This window comes from Trichomycterus rosablanca, chromosome 15, assembly GCF_030014385.1.
Source record: "Trichomycterus rosablanca isolate fTriRos1 chromosome 15, fTriRos1.hap1, whole genome shotgun sequence".
Classification (NCBI taxonomy): domain Eukaryota; kingdom Metazoa; phylum Chordata; class Actinopteri; order Siluriformes; family Trichomycteridae; genus Trichomycterus; species Trichomycterus rosablanca.
This window is the reverse complement of record NC_086002.1, coordinates 27,243,268-27,263,971: the sequence shown is the minus strand read 5'-3', so window position 1 is coordinate 27,263,971 and position 20,704 is coordinate 27,243,268. Positions and strand designations below refer to the sequence as shown.

The 20,704-nt window shown below is 39.1% G+C and overlaps 1 protein-coding gene across 1 annotated transcript; it reads left to right on the top strand.

Annotated features, from left to right (window-relative positions):
- Positions 1-7,584: 7,584 nt before the first annotated feature.
- Positions 7,585-20,500, top strand: LOC134328724 (NACHT, LRR and PYD domains-containing protein 12-like). The gene is made up of 9 exons (XM_063009907.1): positions 7,585-7,621; positions 7,937-8,141; positions 8,518-8,685; positions 8,791-10,288; positions 15,218-15,391; positions 15,724-15,897; positions 17,344-17,517; positions 17,982-18,155; positions 20,476-20,500. Exons 2-9 carry the CDS (start codon positions 7,961-7,963, stop codon positions 20,483-20,485), a joined length of 2,553 nt encoding a protein of 850 aa, XP_062865977.1. The 5' UTR covers positions 7,585-7,621; positions 7,937-7,960; the 3' UTR covers positions 20,486-20,500.
- The last annotated feature ends 204 nt before the right edge of the window (positions 20,501-20,704 follow it).

Genomic DNA, 20,704 nt, shown 5'->3' with positions numbered 1-20,704 from the left:
CTTTATTTATTTCTAAAATGTATTTTTCTATACATTTGGCTGTTAATGAAATGTCACTCTCAGTGAAACTCAAATGCATGAGTGGACACATGAACAACTCCTAATTAGTTACATTTAGAATAAAAAAAAGCAATTTAATAGTTTTATCAGCCTAAAAGGACAATTAAACCATGTTGGAAAAAAATCTTGATTCATGTTGTTAGATTTCATGCATGAAAGGGTTAACATGGTCACAAGATCTCATATTACCAAATCATATTACTTTTTATTTATAATTCTCCACAAGTACCACAAGAGGGCGAGATTACAAGGATTTATTTTTAACATGGTCACAGGCTCTTGTATTACATTTAGCAGACACTTTCATCCAAAGCGACTTACAGTTGGAACAGTATACAGAGTAAGCAATTGAGGGTTAAGGGCCTTGCCCAAGGGCCCAGCAGTTGCAACCTGGCAGAAGTGAGGCTTGAACCGGCAACCTTCTGAATACTAGTCCAGTACCTTAACAACTAGACTTCAACTGTCCGAATATAATATTACCATATTATTTTACTTTTATTAACAATTCTCCAAACGTGCCACAAGAGGGCGACAACTGTTTTGTATTACACTATGTAATATGTACATGTATGTGTGTGTGTGTGTGTGTGTGTGTGTGTGATCATGTTGTTTTCTTTAGTGAACACACCGTTTATACTTTGGTTACCTTCAGGATGAGTCTGGATTGCTTCATCCTCCATCATTTTCCTCCGCTGCTGATCGGTGAAGCTGTTATAGAAATAATAAACTCCTGCGGTGACAGTAGTAGATTCCACATAAACGCTTCATATTTAATATAATAAATATAGTTTTAAGAGAGAGAAAGATAACACAGTGAACGCTGCGGGGGGTCTCAACACAACTGATCCTTCACCCCTCTTACTCCCCCCTCTTTATAGAACACCTTACTGTGACGTCACAAAGCTGCTGTTTAAATGTGAGCTCCTGAGTTTTAACTGTAATGCAGATCAGATGTTACTAACTTACCACTACTAGAGTTATCTGCTGACTTCACTCAACTTCTGCTGATAGGTTTGTTACATTTTCTCTGTTTACCTTTATATATTAGACCTTTTAAGGTCTGAAAAATATTATTTTATTTGAATATTACTACTACTTACTATTATTAATAATAATATTATAAATTATTTTAATTCAAACCCATTAACAGAAGTATGGTCAAATTGCAAAAATGCAATTATAGACTGAATTTACTTGATATCAATGTGTACATCACTCCCACATGATCAGAACATGGCCAACTGATATATTTTTCCTTGTCAAGCCAAAATATTTCATTCATTCACAAGATTTAAATTGTAATATCAGCTACATTTTTATTGCCATTATTTAAAGGTATTATGTAACTCTGAAGTAATCAGGTCTGAAAATCTAACTTGTTTTTTTAAAATTAACTGAATTCAATCTGCCACAGCAGCTCCTCTGCAGCTTTTACAGATCCACTGTGAACAGAGAGTTGATGGATATGCCGGGCAAAAATGGACCTCAACTCTATTTGCAACTCTGGGCCTGGATGAAGCCAGGGATGGCTGCAGTTCGAGCATATTATTTTCGTTTATGAAGCACTTGGCATTGATAGCAGTTTTAACATTAATTTCTGTCTGATTATCCATAATATCACATTGCTGGCATCACATCGGATGGTGCATATACACACAATGTCAATTATTTAGATATATGACTAGTCACAATCGAAACAGAGATATCAGCCCACACACAGAGTGACCAACCTATAACAGTTATAACAGAGAGTTTTTATTGAATGAGCAGATGATTCCTTTGTGTGGGCAATCTTAACTCTGAGTGGGCAATGTCCACTCCAGCCCACCTGTAGACCTGTGATAACCCTGCTTGTGAGGGTGGAGATTGACTTAGATTAATATGGAATCAGCTAGAGGTTCAGTCAGATACATGCATAAGGTGATTAGTTGTCCTGGATGGACTGTCCGATGCTCAGCTCAGAGAATTTTGAGGGTTTATTTTGAGCTTTCTAAATTTATACCCCTAGAAAGCAGAAGATGTTGATTGGTCATGTCAATCCTTGTTTTCACTCTTCCTAAAAATGTTAGATTTTATGTTAGATAAAATGACATATAGAATGACAAGCATCTTTAGTACACCGTAGAGCAGCGTTTTAAAACTTTTTTTAAGCAACCCACATTTTGTCCTTGATGTTTTGTGTAACCCAGGCAACACAAATAATTAATCAAAGGGAAACAAAAACAAAATAAGCCTAATTAATAAAAATGGTGGTAATCTGGTCCAACAATGGTTTACAGAATGTTACATAAAGCCTCCACAGGAGGCGTTCATGTACACGTTTATTTTGTGTTTGTGCCCATTTTTTAGTGACCCAAGGTTTAAAAAACCCTGCAGTAGAGCACCTTTTGCTGTTATGAGTTTGCAGTTCAATAATATTTTTGGGGTTTTGTGCTGCAACTGCCATCTTCAGATCCTTTCTTTGGAGAAATATTCAGGCTCATGTGACAGCCATTCCACAATCCTCAAGGACTTCTTCTGAAACCAAGCCTTTGATGTATGCCCTGGATCACTGGCCTGTTAAAAGGTCTAATGACTGTAGGCAGGGTGCCCTTTATGTGAATGCTTCATTGTTCCTCCTTCAGACATACTGCTGATCTATAGGCCCAAAACATTACAGTTGTGTTTCATCACTCACACAGAACAGTATCCAAAAAGTTCTGTGGCTAATTTACATGATTGTAAATGTATACCCCTATAAAAGCAGAAGATGTTGATTGGTCATGGAGTGTCTAGGAGTGATCTGGTGGAATCCCACCAGTCCTTGTTTTTCACACTTCTTATTCTCATTAGATTTTATGTTAGATAGATGATGTTAGATAGATGATGTTAGATACGTTTTTAGAAATGCATCTATATTATAAATGTTACATAGTGTGCACTGGTAAAACCTGTTTTAAGGTTCTAAACTCATTATTAGTATGCATTTTAAGACCAAACACAACATACTGTACATATTGCACCTTCTAAAGAAACACTGTGGTTTACAAGATGTAACATAAAGCCTCCACAGGAGGCGTTCATGTACAAGTTTATTTTGTGTTTGTGCCTGTTGAAATTTGTTGATTTAATTATTATTACTTTTCACTGTGACCCATTTTTGGCACGCAACCCACCCTAGGGTCGTGACCCAGAGTCTCAGTCAAATCCTGTGACAGCCACTCCAGAATCTTCAAGTAGTACTTCTGAAGCCAAACCTTGGTAGACTTTGAGGTATGCCAAAGATCACTGGTTTGTTGAAAGGTCCAATGATGCCCAAGCCTCAGCTTTTTCAGAGAAAGCATGATATTTTCTTATAGGATTTCCTGATACTAAATTGAATCCATCTTGCCCACCACACATTCCCAGTGCCAGAAGAAACAAAGCAGCCACAAAGCATCACAGAGCCACTGCCATGCTGCACTGTAGGCAGGGTGCCCTTTAAGTGAATGCTTCATTGTTCCTCCTCCAGTCATACTGCTGATCTGTAGGCCCAAAACATTACAGTTGTGTTTCATCACTCACACAGAACAGTATCCAAAAACTTCTGTGGCTTATTTACATGATTTTTATTATATTGTGCCAGCTTTACTTGTGCTTTTGGGTCACTAGAGGTGTACAGCTTGAAGTTTGGGCATGGAGCGTTTAGTATTCAAATTACATTGCAAACTAAAACCTCAGTGCCTAAAACTCCAGATATCAAGTGCTATTAAAGTGTTTAATTCTAGAGGTTCTGCATGATAACTGCCACAGTTCACAGCTTTTTTAATGCCCTATGTAACACAATATAAATGCTATTGAAATTATTATTTTTCAAGTGTGACCTTTCATCCAAAATCCAACAGTCTTGTTACTGTCACAGTAATATTTACAGATTTCACATGTATCACAGATAAATACTATTAAAATTAGATTTATAAATATACATGTTAAGTAGATGTTACAATACATGCCGAATCCAAAGACATCAATATTAAAACCTAATCACACTCTTTACTGTCAGTTTTAATGAAATATGGTTTAAATGTGGTCGGGATCCCAGATCACCATAAATAAATGTACATGTTGCATTAATTAATAAAAACTTGTGGGTGATTATTGTCAAATATTTATACACCTTTTATTTTCTACACCATTCTTGTTTGGTTTTAAGAAGATCAATCATTAGATTCAGCAGTTATTGAATAGCAAATGGACGGTTTTTGCTACCAGTCATCACTTTTGAGACTTTCCCTAACTTTGCAAGACAAACTGTGAATCTCGAATATCTAACGTGCCAGTGCCAGTGCCAGTGATAGCTCAGTGGTTAAGGTACTGGACTAATAAACAGAAGGTTGCCGGTTCAAGCCCCTCCACCACCAAGTCGCCACTGTTGGGTCCCTGAGCAAGGCCCTTAACCCTCAATTGCTCATCGTGTTCCGCTCATTGTGTAAGTCGCTTTGGATAAAACACTTATTCTGCTAAATGCTGAAAATGTAAATGTAACGTCAAATTATCCTGATCTCGGTGCATAGAAGTTGCACCAAAATGTGAATCTACTCCTCAGTAATAATATTACCTTTACAGATGGACAAGTTACTTGTGCTATAGGCAAAGAAAAACACATCTAGTATAAATCTGGCTTCAATGTGTTACTTTACAGGAGGTAACATGAAATATAAATCCAGCTTTGAGAAGTATTTATACACATGAAATATCTCCAAAAACAAAGTGGTTTAATAATAAAAGGTTAGTGAAAGTAGTTTCTGGTTGTGAAGTTTTAATTATATTTGTCTGACAGTCTGTATTTAAATAAATGAGCGGTTTAAAAAGTGCTGAGAAAGTTTACACATGCGCAGGAGGCAGAGTGAACGGTCCACGTTTACAGACTCAAACAGCGCATGCGCAGCAGGTGGAGCCGCTGAGGCACCTGAAGCACGCTGGCTTATTATGACGTCATGTGTTGATTCTCCTGCTCTGTGTGAATAAGAAACTAAGCAGCAGCTTTTCTTCTGTTTCTACAGTAAGAGCATCACGCTTAACAGAGAAACACCTTTAACTTACACTGCACAACACCATGTCTCCTTTACTTATTTTTAATCAGGTAAGATACAAATACATGTTATTTTTCATCTGTTTTGTTCATTATATTTTAAAAATTAAAAATAACCATTTGCATTTGTTTTAAAATAACTTTTAAACTTTTAATTTTTTTTTATTAAAACTAGTACAGAATGAAGCTGCATTTATGTGCATGAATTTAAAATCTTGTTGTGTATGTGTTTATTGTCATGAGCAGAAGAATAAAGTGCATCTGATAAAAGATGATGAGGAGACTGTCAGCACTACAGAAGAGTAAGAAAAAATCATAAACTGATATTACATCTTAAATCACCTGTATAGATAATGAAGATCAAATCAGTGTAGAAGTGAAATGATTGTGAAAACGTGAAATGATTTAATTTAAGAAAATAATTACAGAACAGCAGGATTAGTCGTGTAAAACATCTGTCTTTCTAGACACAGTTGGCGATTGTTACATAAATACATTCATTATAAAATCAGAATAAAATGCAACAATCATGTATAAAAGATTAAAGGTCCTTCTGTCTCTTTACCCATTAACACTCAGTAAGGTAAAGCTTAACTCTGACTGGTTACTCAGCAGACACTTACAACTTACTGTATACTACATACAGCAACAATACATACTATATACTGAATAGTGCACTAGTGTATACTGTATACTTCATTCTGCATCAGTATATACTGTATACTACATACAGCAACAATACATAATGTATACTGAATAGCGCACTAGTGTATACTGTATGCTACATATAGCAACAATACATACTATATACTGAATAGTGCACTAGTGTATACTTATTTCTGCACCAGTATATACTGTACACTACATACAGCAACAATAGATACTGTATACTAAATAGTGCACTAGTGTATACTGTATACTTCATTCTGCACCTGTATACTTCATACAGCAACAATATAAATATAATATAAGCAGAGAAAGTGCATTTAAATGTGCAGGAAATGCCATCATTAAATCAGTTTTCTGTAAATGATGTTGTTGTTGATTATTAAGATTTGATCAGAGTTGCACACCTTTGCAGAAGACTGTATTAGAGGACAGCAGGTATTTTCTGACAGAACTTGAAGCAGAATGAGAGTTTGGAATGTGGGAATAAAAGGGCGGCTTCTAGTTTGAGTGTAGGGCCAGTGATAGCTCAATGGTTAAGGTACTGGACTAGTAAACAGAAGGTTGCTGGTTCAAGCCCTGTCACCACCAAGTTGCCTCTGTTGGGTCCCTGAGCAAGGCCCTTAACCCTCAATTGCTCATCATGTTCCGCTTATTGTGTGTAAGTCGCTTTGGATAAAAGCGTATGCTGTAAATGTAGGGTTTAATTTGTAGACATTTTTAAAAGTAATAAATATTGCATTTCTGTTCTTCTTTAGTAACACATAAAGGCTGTTCAATATTATCATTCACACAGAACAAAAATATTAGTTTTTATTACTGTCTGATTCTGTATGTCTGTTTAAGAACTCAAATCCTCTCTTTTGTAGCTTTAGCTTACACTCGCGACTTTGAACTCATTAGGTTGCAGATTTGAAGGAGCAGTTGAAGGCTGCATCGAGTTAAAGTAAAAGTGAGCTCTTCAGTTTATGTGGAGAGAAATATAAAGTTTTCTAGAAAATCACGGTAAGTTTGTGAATATAAAGTTGTAATATGTAAATGTTATTAATCCGTATTTGATGTAAAAATGTTTAGGATTGATTTTATTTTTTTCGGTAAGGAAACTGTCTGAACATGCCTCATATTTAACACCGTTATTTAGGTCTACTGTGTTTTTTCTCTCATCCACACAAACTCACAAACCCACGATTAAATAAAACAGGATAAAGAGATTTCTGAAACATGTGATGAAGTTGTTGGTTTTGGTTAATGTAATGGTAATAAGTGTACTGTACTAAAAATACTAAGCTAAAACCAAAATCCTATAGCTTTTGTTTCTATTTCTAAATATATTAAATCCTCTAAATGTAATATATTTTTATTATTGAATTTCCCACAATGTTTTCAACCTGAATTAGGATGGAAGAATCACATTTCAGATTTAAACATTCACCCATTTATTGGTTCCTTTGTGTTCCTTTATGTTTGGTTTTGCTTGTTCCCCAGTGTGATGGAGGGTAAGAGACCAGATTTACCTAAACCCATCTGTGTCTCCATGAAGAGTGACTGCTCAAAGGGACCACCACCTCAATTTAAAGATGGAGGGTGTTCTCCTGATCTGAGGTCAGTATAATCGTATGCTTTATTGCAGTGTTTTTACTTCAAGTTTCTCCTAATCAAATTTATTAATTTATTAAACTCCACTAAGCAATTCATTCTTAAAAATACTAATCATCTAGGAAATGTTTCAATAACAGGATGATAGAACCTGCTAGTGTTCAATAGTGTCTTATTTGTCTTTTTTACAGACCACAAAAGGAGAAATTAAATGGTACTTACAGAGCTCAGCTGGAATCTGTTTTTGAGGTTTGTATAATAATGCTAATCTAGTTTGCCGATTTGACTAAATGAATACTTTGAGGAAGATGAATAATTTTATGTTGATTTTGGACCCTCCTTAGATGTTGTGGTTCTTTTAGATCTGAATGATCTTTTGATTTTTGCCATATGTTTAAAACCAGTTTAGAACTTAAGCACATTTTAATGTACAATTACTGTTTATTCATTTACTGAACTTGACATGCAAAAAAAACAACATCACTCTTTATATGGCCACATCACTCATCTTTATTACCTCATGGTGCTTATTGTGATGATCTGTTCCTCTAAATTTCTCAACAGGAACTGGAGCTTAAAGTCATCAACATGTTAAAGAATGAGCTTAACAAGTTCAAAAAGCTCCTGAATGAAGATTACCCAGCATGCTCTGAGCAGGAGGTAAAGGATGTGGAAGATCTGAGTAGTTTCAGAGAGGGGGCGATAAAGATCACACTGAATGTTCTGAAGATCATGAACCAGACAGACCTTGCTAACACCCTGCAGAGGAGTAAGATACCTAAATACTTAAATTATTAACATTAGATTAAATTCTTCCATATTTATCTTGGTTCTAGAATCATCTAGGCTTTTGATTTGTCATTAAATTCTATTATGTAATGTTTAATGAGCACCAAGTACTTGATATTAGATGAGAATTCTAACTATGATTTTGATCACTACATCTCTACAAATCCATTATAATTTAAAAGAAAAAAATCCTATAATAATATTGTTTAAAAAAAATAGAAAATACTTTAGAAATGAATCTATTATTTATCAAAGGAATAAATTATATACTGTGTTTATTGATGATTTAGTAAAATATTGATTCATAATTTATTGATTTATTTATAATTTTATAATTATTGATTTCTGTTTATTAGAACTTTTAGTCCCTGTATATCACAAAAAACTCAAATCCAACCTGAGAGAGAAATTTAAAAGAATCAGTGAAGGAATCTCCCAGCATGGAAGCTCAGCACTTCTGAATGAGATTTTTACAGAGATTTACATCACAGAGGGTTGGAGCAGAGATGTCAGTAATGAACATGAGGTCAGACAGATTGAAGCAGCATCCAGGAGATCAACAGCAAAGGAGATTCCCATCAAATGCAACGACCTCTTTAAAGACTCGTACATCAAAACTGTGCTGACTAAAGGAATCGCTGGAATTGGAAAAACAGTCTCAGTGCAGAAGTTTATTCTGTACTGGGCTGAAAGAAAAGCAAATCAGGACATCATCTTCATATTTCCACTTCCTTTTAGAGAGCTGAACTTGATGAAGCAGGAAAATCTCAGTCTGATGGAACTTCTTCATCAGTTTTTCCCAGAAGTAAAAGGTCTGCCATTATTAGACTGTAATGCTTATAAAGTTTTGTTCATCTTTGATGGTCTGGATGAGTGTCGACTTCCTCTAGATTTTCAAAATAATGAGCGATTGTGTAACGTAACAAAGTCAGTAAAAATGGATGTGCTGCTGACAAACCTCATCAAGGGGAACCTGCTTCCCTCTGCTCACCTCTGGATGACCACTCGACCAGGAGCAGCCAATCAGATCCCTCCTGAGTGTGTAGACCAGGTAACAGAGGTACGAGGGTTCAGTGACCCTCAGAAAGAGGAGTACTTCAGGAAGAGAATCAGTGATGAGAACCTGGCTAGTAAAATCATCACTCACATAAAGTCATCAAGAAGCCTCTACATCATGTGTCACATTCCAGTTTTCTGCTGGATCTCAGCCTCTGTTCTAGAGAGAATTCTGGATGGAACCGAGGGGAAAGAGATCCCCAAAACTCTGACTCAAATGTTCACTAACTTTCTAATCTTTCAAATAAAACATAAGGAAAAAAAGTACCATGGGAAATCTGACCCTGATCCTCACCAGACCAGTGAGACGATACTGGCACTGGGAAAACTGGCCTTCCAACAGCTGGAGAAAGGAAACCTGATCTTCTATGAGGAAGACCTGACAGAGTGTGGCATCAATGTCAAAAACACATCAGTGTACTCAGGAGTCTGCACCCAAATCTTCAAAAAAGAGGCTGGGCTGCACCTGGGTCAGGTCTTCAGCTTTGTGCACCTGAGCGTTCAGGAGTTTCTGGCTGCTTTATATGTATTTCTCACCTTCATCAACAAAAACAGAAATGTGCTGGTGAAGCAAAACACTGGATTCTTTAACATCTTTAGAAACTCTATGTCTGACTTTCTGAAGAGTGCAGTAGACAAGGCCTTACAGAGTGAGAATGGACACCTGGATCTTTTCCTCCGCTTCCTCCTGGGTCTCTCACTGGAGTCCAATCAGACTCTCTTACAAGGCCTACTGCCACAAACAGGAAGTAGCTCTTACAACAAAGAGAAAACAGTCAGGTACATCAAGGAGAAGATCAGTGAGAATCCCTCTCCAGAGAAATCTATCAATCTGTTCCACTGTCTGAATGAACTGAACGATAATTCTTTAGTGCAGGAAGTCCAGCAATACCTGAAAAGAGAAGGTTCTATTGATCCCGGTGAGCTCTCTTCTGCTCAGTGGTCGGCTCTGGTGTTTGTGTTGCTGAACTCAGATCAGGAGCTGGATGAGTTTAATTTGAGGAAATATTATCCATCACATGAATGTCTTCTGAAGATGCTGCCAGTGGTGAAAGAATCAAAAAGAGCTAAGTGAGTCATTTATTGATAAACATTTGATTCATGAGTTTATCACACAAACACTAATGATTAGATTTATGAAGCTGAGAAGGTGCAGAACTAAAGTGTTGCAGTCTGATCTCAAAATGTGTCTGAAATTAACATCTAATTTAATAACGTAAATAATAATGCAAACTGTTTCTGCATGATTTACTTGCACTCTGCTAATTATACTAAATATTACTATTTATACTATTAATACTATTATATATACTATTAATACTAATTATACTTCATTCCAAGATGGCGCCGCAGATGGCGACACTGGTTAGGAGCTCCGTAGTGCTTTGTTTGTTTTTGTTTGCCTGTTATGGCATGTGTGATCCAAACACACTCCAATACAGCGCAGAAGATCTGCTGAACATTAGGCAGCTCATGCCACCAGGTATATTTCCTGATTTTTCATTTTCGGACAGTTTTTTGGACATTTTGGTCAGCGGAGCGGCTGCGCTCCTGAGCAGACGCAGGCGGATGCGCAGACGTGGGAAGCGCGCCGGAGCGCTCGTCAAACTCCGACAGCGCGGACTTCGTACACCGCTACCCAGCATCCATATGACAAACCTTCACTCTTTAGGAAATAAAATGGACGAACTTTCACTGTTAAACCGTACCAACAAGGACTTTTCTCTCTCTGCTGTACTGTGCTTCACTGAGACCTGGCTCACTGATTCCGTCCCGGACAGCGCGCTCCACCTGCACGGCTTTCATCTCCACTGAGCGGACCGCAACGCGGAGCTTTCCGGCAAGAAAAAAGGCGGCGGAATTTGCTTTTATATCAACCAAGGCTGGTGTACAGATGTGACAGTGTTAATGAGAACATGCAGCCCTAATCTGGAATCACTTTTCTTGAACTGTAGACCGTTTTATTGTCCGCGGGAGTTTTCATCAGTTGTGCTTGTTGTTGTTTACATTCCACCTCAAGCGTGCGTGCGCGAGGCACTGAGCGCACTCGCTGATCAGATCCTCAGCGCCGAGCACAAACACACAGACTCTGTTTTCATCATCTTAGGGAACTTTAACAGAGCAAAACTTAACAACGAACTACCTAAATACAGACAGCATGTTACCTGCCCCACCAGGGAGAGCAACATTTTAGATCACTACTATCACTGTATTTAAAGGTGCGTACCGCTCTGTCCCCCGTGCAGCACTGGGACTATCTGACCACTGTTTAGTTCATCTTCTCCCGACCTACAGACAGAAGCTCAAGTGTGCCAAACCTGTGGTCAGCACGGTGAAGAAATGGACTAATGAGGCTAAAGAAAGGCTTCAGGACTGCATGGAATTAACAGACTGGTGTGTGTTTGATGATGCCACAAGCAGCCTGGATGAATACACGGACACTGTGACATCTTACATCAGCTTTTGTGAAGACATCTGTGTTCCCACCAGGACTCGCATTAAATATAATAATGACAAGCCCTGGTTTAATGCCAAATTGAAACAGCTGCGCCGGTCTAAGGAGGTAGCATATAGAAGTGGGGATCGGGCGCTGTACAACCAGGCAAAGAACACCCTAACCAAAGAGATCAAGGCTGCAAAGAAGAACTACTCCAACAAGTTAAGCAGCATGATGTCCACAAATGAGCCATCAACCGCCTGGAGGTGTCTGCAGAACATCACCAGCCACAAAAGGCCACCTACACAGACAATGGGAGATCGTCAACTGGCCGACGACCTTAACAGATTCTACTGCAGGTTTGAACAGCCCAGCAACGAGCTCCCATCCAACACCACTTCACACCCATCTGACTATCAGCCACCCATCCAGCCTGCCCTGAAGATCTGCGAGGAAGACGTGCTGAGACTTTTTAAAAAACAGAAAGTCAAGAAGGCCCCAGGTCCTGATGGAATCTCTCCCTCCTGCCTGAGGACCTGTGCAGACCAGCTTGCACCTGTCTTCACTAAAATCTTCAACAGATCACTGGAGCTGTGTGTGGTTCCAACCTGTTTTAAATGCTCCACAATAATACCCATACCCAAAAAGGCAACTACCACAGGACTAAATGACTACAGACCTGTTGCCCTGATCTCTGTGGTCATGAAGTCCTTTGAAAGACTGGTTCTCAACCACATTAAGGAAATCACGGACCCCCTGCTAGACCCCCTGCAATTTGCCTATCGGGCCAACCGGTCGGTGGACGATGCAGTGAACATGGGTCTCCACTCCATCCTCCAACACCTTGATCACCTGGGAACTTATGCAAGAATTCTGTTCCTGGACTTCAGCTCAGCCTTCAACACAATTATTCCAGGACAATTACACAGCAAACTGGCTGAACTCAGCGTACCAGCCTCCACCTGCCAGTGGATAACTGACTTTCTTACTGGCAGAAAACAGCAGGTGAGGCTGGGAAAGTGTACTTCAGGGACCCGAACCATCAGCACAGGTTCCCCACAGGGTTGTGTACTCTCCCCACTGCTCTTCTCGCTGTACACAAATGACTGTACCTCCATGGACTCCTCTGTTAAAATCCTGAAGTTTGCAGATGACACTACAGTCATTGGTCTCATCAGTGACAGTGATGAGTCTGCTTATAGACGGGTGGTTGATCAGGTTGTCCTCTGGAGCAGTCAGAACAATCTGGAGCTGAACACAGCAAAAACAGTGGAGATGACCGTGGACTTCAGGAGGAGCCCCCCAACCCTGCCAGCACTCACCATCCTAGACAGGACTGTGATGGCTGTGGAGTCCTACAAGTTCCTGGGCACAACGATCTCCAAGGACCTGAAGTGGGACAGCAACATCAACTCCATCATCAAGAGGGCTCAACAGAGGATGTACTTTCTGTACCAGCTGAGGAAGTTCAACCTACCCCAAGAGCTGATGGTGCAGTTCTACACAGCCATCATAGAGTCCATCGTCACCACATCCATCACAGTGTGGGGCAGCGCTGTCACAAAACATGACACCAAGAGACTGCAGCGCATCATCAAGTCTGCAGAGAGGACCATCGGTGTAAAGCTGCCCACACTGCTGGACCTGCATGCCTCCAGAACCAGGAAGCGTGCAGAGAAAATCATCACTGACCCGTCTCACACTGGCCATCACCTGTTTCGGTGCCTTCCATCAGGCCGACGCTTCAGCCACATGAAGACCTGAACGACCAGGCTACAGAGAAGCTTTTATCCAAACTCCATTACGCTCATGAACAATTGAACACTACTGTACTGTTAATACTTGGGACACTTGCACATCAAAAACTACCTATTTCATTTATGTAATGGCATACACAGGATTTTCACCTTTACTTCCATTCATATTTATATATTTTTATATTTTCTATAGTTTTTATATTGCACAAAACTGCAGCTTTTTAAAATTACAATGTAAATTGCACATGCTAAATGTTTACAATGTTTTCTATGTTTACAGGTATGAATGTGTGTGTTAGAGAGAGTGAGCTGTGTGAATAAGATTGTCTTTACTGTATTTTTTTCGTGCACTGCAAGCATCTGTGTAACCAAAAACAAATTCCTTGTATGTGTGAGCATACTTGGCCAATAAAGCCCGATTCTGATTCTGATTCTGATATAAAATCTGATGATAAATGGTGGAAATCATAACCCACAGAGCTCCAAAAATATCAGGACTAAATGGTGAATACAAGTTCAGTAATAAAGAGAGAGCTCAGGTGGTGCAGCAGTAAAGTACACTAGACCACTTTTGCTGAGATCTGAGGATATTAACATGGAGTGAATTGATCTGACTGATGTGTAATCATGTTTTCAGGAGAATGAATTTTACTCTGATGAAAACACTGTAATAAAAATCAGATCATTTTGCTGTACGACAGTATCATGAATCAGATGTAGAATAAACAGAGCTCAGTTTACATAAACATGACGTGTAAATTACATGTTTAGACTCGTGCACTAGTTTTATACAGAATGTAGAATTTCACCTGAAAGCATGAGCAGAAGTATTTGTACCTCTAACCCTGAATGTTAGTGACAGCAGTTTCCACATAGAGCTTCCTGATAATTATTAGTTCCCAGTCGTACTGTGCAGAAATACAGCAGTGAGAGTGAAACCTTTACAGAGTAAAATAGTGAGTAATTATGGAATGTACATTTAATTTAGATAAAATTATTGGATCACTTCATACTGGTCAGGACCATGGTGAATCCAGTGCTACTCAAAAACATTTCCAAGGAAGTAGGAACACACACTGGCGACACACACACACACACACAGTCACTCTCATCTATGTTTTAGGATGGAGATGGAAATCAAGTTGTCATTTATAATCAGTGAGTAACATTGTATTCATTCTCAGTTGCTACATGGCTATATTTAGCGCTTCCACTATTTTGGACTGTGTAGAAATGTGAAGCTCCGCCCCTTTGTAAATCAGTACAGTAGAGCAGTCCTGCTATTGGTTGATTCATAAATTCAACTGTTTTTATTTTTATCTAATTGTTTCTCTCCAGGTTGGATGATTGTAATCTAACAGAGAAAAGTTGTGAAGTTTTTTCCTCAGTTCTCAGTTTAAACTCCTTCAGTCTGAAACATCTGAACCTAAATAACAATAACCTGAAGGATTCAGGAGTGAAGCTGCTCTCTGCTGGACTGGAGAATCCACACTGTAAACTGGAGATACTGGAGTAAGATCTTCACTTTAACAAAGTTTTATTCACATTTATTTATTTACACTAATCACTTAATCCTGGGAAACAATCAGCATAAACAAATAAACCATCTCAGGGACACACACTCACACACACACTTTTAGAGACAATGTTGAAATGATTACTGAGTCTGAATCATTAGTTCAACCAATTTCACTTTCATCTGCACTGCAGTCTGGGTAATATTATTAGATCTGCTACGTGGATTCCAACTTCTGCTGCAGGGTGACGTCTTTCATTTCTCTGATTGATCTGATTATTTCTCTCCAGGTTGTGGGATTGTAATCTAACAGAGAAAAGTTGTGAAGTTCTGTCCTCAGTTCTCAGTTTAAACTCCTCCAGTCTGAAACATCTTAACCTGAGTAACAATAAACTGAAGGATTCAGGAGTGAAGCTGCTCTCTGCTGGACTGGAGAATCCACACTGTAAACTGGAGATACTGGAGTAAGATCTTCACATTCACACTGTAGATATATGTTATAATACATGCACAAACACAGAGCCACAGTTAGTGAAAACAGAATTAAAAAAAATATATAATTATACAACATTACGAATATATTTGGATGTTTGATATACAGTCAACAGTGGAAAGTTTAAGAATGATTAAATAAATGAATATTTGACAAATAAATAAATAAAACAATGTAAAGTGTATCTTCCATATTAGACTCTACAGTATAGAGTGAACATTTTAAACATTACACAGAGCTGAAACTGCAGTTTTGTGTTTGTAATTAATAAAGAGAAAATACTGATCTATTATTTCTCTCCAGGTTGTGGGATTGTGATCTAACAGAGGAAAGTTGGGAAGTTCTGTCCTCAGTTCTCAGTTTAAACTCCTCCAGTCTGAAACATCTGAACCTGAATAACAATAAACTGAAGGATTCAGGAGTGAAGCTGCTCTCTGCTGGACTGGAGAATCCACACTGTAAACTGGAGATACTGAAGTAAGATCTTCACTTTCACACTGTAGATACAGAAGATCTGTTCTAATTTGAAACATCATTTAAACCGGAATATCAATTTAGTGTATTTTGTTAAGAGCTTTTCAGAGTCGTCATACATTATCACATTCTAGCAGGATTTTGGGACACATCATCAGTGTGATCAAAGGGTGGTCCTTCAAAGTCATCTGGAGTCTTACTTTAGCGCACTTGTACTATTCGGTGAGGCTTGTGATAGGCAGTTCCAGGTCCCCTTTGCCATAGAGGCTGATGTTAGTCATACAGCGTGGGACGCTGAGCCATTTCTTCACGTATGAAGTCATGGTTCGCTCCATCTTCTCCACAGTTGTTATTGGGAGCTTGTAGATAGTGAGTGGCCTCATTACCCGAGGGAGAAGTCCAAATTGCAGGCACCAGAGCTTGAGCTTCCCTGTCAGTAGGGTCCTAATAACTTAAATAATAATGTTAACTGTTTTTGCACCACCTACTAACGTGCACTTGAGTATATAATATGATGTGAAATAGTGAAAATTATCAACCACAGAGCTCCAAAAACATCAGGACTAAATGGTAAAGTTCAGTAATAAAGAGAGAAATGCATTAATAATAGACAAACTTTTTAAATATGTTAGCATGAAGAGGGCGCTCAGGTGGTGCAGCAGTAAAGTACACTAGTTCACTGCTGAGATCTGAGTATGTTAGCATGGAGGGAATTATGTACTGATGTGTAATTCTATTTTCAGGAGAATTAATTTTACTTTGATGAGAACACTGTAATAATAATTTATTCCACGTATCATGAATCAGACGTGAAAAAAAGGGCTCAGTTTACATAAACATGACGTGTAAATTACATGTTTAGACTCGTGCACTAGTTTTATACAGAATGTAGAATTTCACCTGAAAGCAGGAGCAGAAGTATTTGTACCTCTAACCCTGAATATTAGTGACAGCAGTTTCTACGTAGAGCTTCCTGATAATAATTAGTTCCCAGTTGTGCTGTGAAATACAGCAGTGAGAGTGAAACCTTTACAGAGTAAAATAGTGAGTAATTATGGAATGTACATTTAATTTGGATCAAATGATTGACCACTTCATACTGGTCAGGACCACGGTGGATCCAGTGCTACTTGAAAACACTTGCAAGGACGTAGGAACATACACTTTTGACACATACACACACACACACACACACAGACACTCTCATCTATGTTTTACAATGGAGATGAAGATCAAGTTGTCATTTATAATCAGTGGGTAACATTGTCTAATTCTCAGTCACTACACGGCTATATTTAGCGCTTCCACTATTTTAGACTGTGTAGAAATGTGAAGCTCCACCCCTTTGTAAATCAGTACAGTAGAGCAGTCCTGCTATTGGTTGATTCATGAATTCAACTGTTTTCACTTTTATCTGCAATGTAGTCTGATCTGATTATTTCTCTCCAGGTTGGTGTGGTGTGATCTAACAGAGAAAAGTTGTGAAGTTCTGTCCTCAGTGCTCAGTTTAAACTCCTCCAGTCTGAAACATCTGAACCTGAGTAACAATAAACTGAAGGATTCAGGAGTGAAGCTGCTCTCTGCTGGACTGGAGAATCCACACTGTAAACTGGAGATACTGGAGTAAGATCTTCACTTTCACACTGTAGTTACAGAAGATCTGTTCTAATTAAAAGCATCATTTAAACAAGAAAATGAATTTAGAGGACGTTGTTTAGAACTCTTCAGAGTCATCATACCTCATCACATCCTAGCAGGATTGTTTCTTTTACTTTCTTTTCTTTTCAGGAGTAAAATGATTTTGTGCACAAACACAGAGCCACAGTTAGTGTAAACAGGCTTTTTTTTTTATTATATTATGTTACTTATGTTGGTTGTGAGAAATACAGTGAACAGTGGGAAGATTCAGTATTATTAAGTAAATGAATGATTGATAAATAAATAAATAAATAAAACAATGTAAAGTGTTTCTCCATATTAGACTCTACAGTATAGAGTGAGCATTTTAAACATTATTCAGAGCTGAAACTGCAATTTTGTGTTTGTAATTAATAAAGATAAAATACTGATCTATTATTTCTCTCCAGGTTGTGGGATTGTGATGTAACAGAGAAAAGTTGTGAAGTTCTGTCTTCAGTTCTCAGTTTAAACTCCTCCAGTCTGAAACATCTAAACCTGAATAACAATGAACTGAAGGATTCAGGAGTGAAGCTGCTCTCTGCTGGACTGGAGAATCCACACTGTAAACTGGAGATACTGGAGTAAGATCTTCACTTTCACACTGTACATACAGAAGATCTGTTTCACTTTGAAACATCATTTTATTAAAAGCTGAACCTTGGTAGATGGTTTGTTTGGGACTCTTTGGAGTCTTCATACATCATCACATCCTATCCTGATTGTTTCTTTACTGTAGCTCACTAACTTACCTGAGATTAGATCCTAAACTAGCAGCACCTGAGTTTCTGGTGCTGAACCTGCTGTAGGAATTTATCATGGATGAAGAAAAATGTGATTCAGCTTTAAAAGAACTCATAGCTGCTATTTTTATCTTCTCAGTGTTTTTCTATACAGGAATATAATTACTTTGTGAGGATTAGCTTTTTATTTGGCGACACTTACAGATGCGACAGCAACGTTCTTTAGCTACAAGTTAGTAACCTGTTTATATTCATCTGTGATCAATTCCACAGCAACGTAAGCACCAGAAAACTTCTACTGCTGGTTCAGGATCCTGAGACTGAGAGATTTTAACCAGAAATCATCAGTTCTCGGGTTCATTTAGCAACTTAGCTCTGACCTAGCATTTTAACTCTGAACAGCTGGCAGTTTAATGTTCTGAAATTAATTTGAGGAACTAAATCAGGTTCTTCATGAACACAAAGTTTTATACATCCTGACTCATTGACTCAGTTACATTAACCATTTGGGTGGGTTGGGGCGGTGTAGGTTTTTTCCTGTGTGGAGTTTGCATGTTCTCCCTGTGTCTGCATGGGTTTCCTCTGAAAGCTTCGGTTTCCTTTGACAGACCAAAAACATGGAAGGGAGGTAAAGTGGAGACACTAAATTGTCCATGACTGTGTTTGACATTGAACTTGTGAACTAAAGAATCTTGTGTAACCAGTTTATCTTCATCAGTGTATTCAAACATTCACCAGAACTACCGTTCCTGTCATGAATGTAACCAAAGTGTGTAAAACATGATGTTAAAAATCCTAATAAACAAACAAACACTAACCAGTTCATCCTGGTCGGGGGTGTAGTGGGGGAAAAAAAGGCACAAGTTGGAAACACACCCTGGACAGATGCTGCTTTTAAATGCACTTCGGGCAGAAGGTTTCACTGAGATCAAACTCGGTTACCTGAATCGATCGTGTTCATGTAGTTTGTGTGGGAAGATAAAAAATATGGAGGCTGTCAAGTTTATATATTTATTTTATTATTTGTTAATTGTAGATGTTTAAAAGTGTTACAGTTAAAATTAACATACAAATTAAACATTATTATTTGATATCCACCCTTAATGAATTGTTCAGCCATAATTAAAAACGTGTTTACATCAAAACTCAGTGTTCACATCACAATAACTGTTAGGATTCGCTCAGCTCTTACCTTTATACTTTCGTTTTCCCCGGTGGTTTGTTTTTATCTGTTTGGCGTTTTGTTTTCCTCCGCATTAATTTATTTCCTCATTAGTCCGGTCGGTTTTTGTTCTTGTTAGTGTTTGCGTTTGTTTTTCCTGTTTGGCTGCCTTCTCCCCCTAGCGGCTTGGAGCGGTACTGTTCCCGGAGTTCGCTGCGGAAGCCAGCCAATGGATCGTTGGAGGGCGGACTCTACTCACCTGTGCCTCGTTTACCACCTCATCAACCTCCGCATATAAACGCCGGCTTTTCCTCTGCTCTTCGCCAGATTGTCTGCTTGCCAACACGATTTTGGTTCCTTTGTTCCTGGTATCCTGGTTCCACCGCTCCCGGTTTCCCAGCGTTCCTGCCGCCTCCCGAACTTGATTCCTTCGCTCTTCGTATCCTGGTTCCACCGCTCCTGGTTTCCCAGCGTTCCTGCCGCCTCCCGGACTTGATTCCTTCGCTCTTCGTATCCTGGTTCCACCACTCCTGCCCTCCCAGCGTTCCAGTCATCTCCTGGGCTTGGCTCTTTCGTTCCTGGCGCCCTGGTTCTCCGCTCTTGGCTTCCTGTTCTCCTGTCCACCTCGCAGATCCCCTGCACCGCCAGTACCGCTCCTGCCGCTTCCCCTGTGTTCTCAGTCATCTGTTTTGGTTATTTATTTTTCTTTGTTCCGTTATTGTTTTAATAAAGGTTTTTGTTTACTACTTCTGGTTTTGGGCCTCTTTGTGCATCTGCCTTTTGGGTTCCCCTTAGTCTCGGGTGGTTTTGCGACACCTAACAGTACAATCTGGCCACATGGAACCCACAGATGCACAAACGGGTGAGGACCTTACCGTGGGGATGGTCCTGAGTCGTCACAATCAGATGCTGGAGACACTCAGCCAGCAGCTCGCGGACCTGACAAAACAGGTAGCTCGTTTGGGACCTCCTAACCCTCTTCCTTCTGCTGTCCCTCAGGTTCTTGTAGTACCGCCCGTGCCTCCGACGGATCCCGTGGTTCCAGGGGCCCCCGTGGAAACGGCCATTCCTAATCCCGAGCCCTTTTATGGAGACCTGGAGAGGTGCCGAGGTTTTCTGTTTCAGTGTCAGTCCATTTTCCGTCAGCGCCCCACTACATTCGCCACTGAGACTAGTAAGGTGGCCTTTGTCATTGGTCACCTGAGGGGCAGAGCCCTTACCTGGGCAG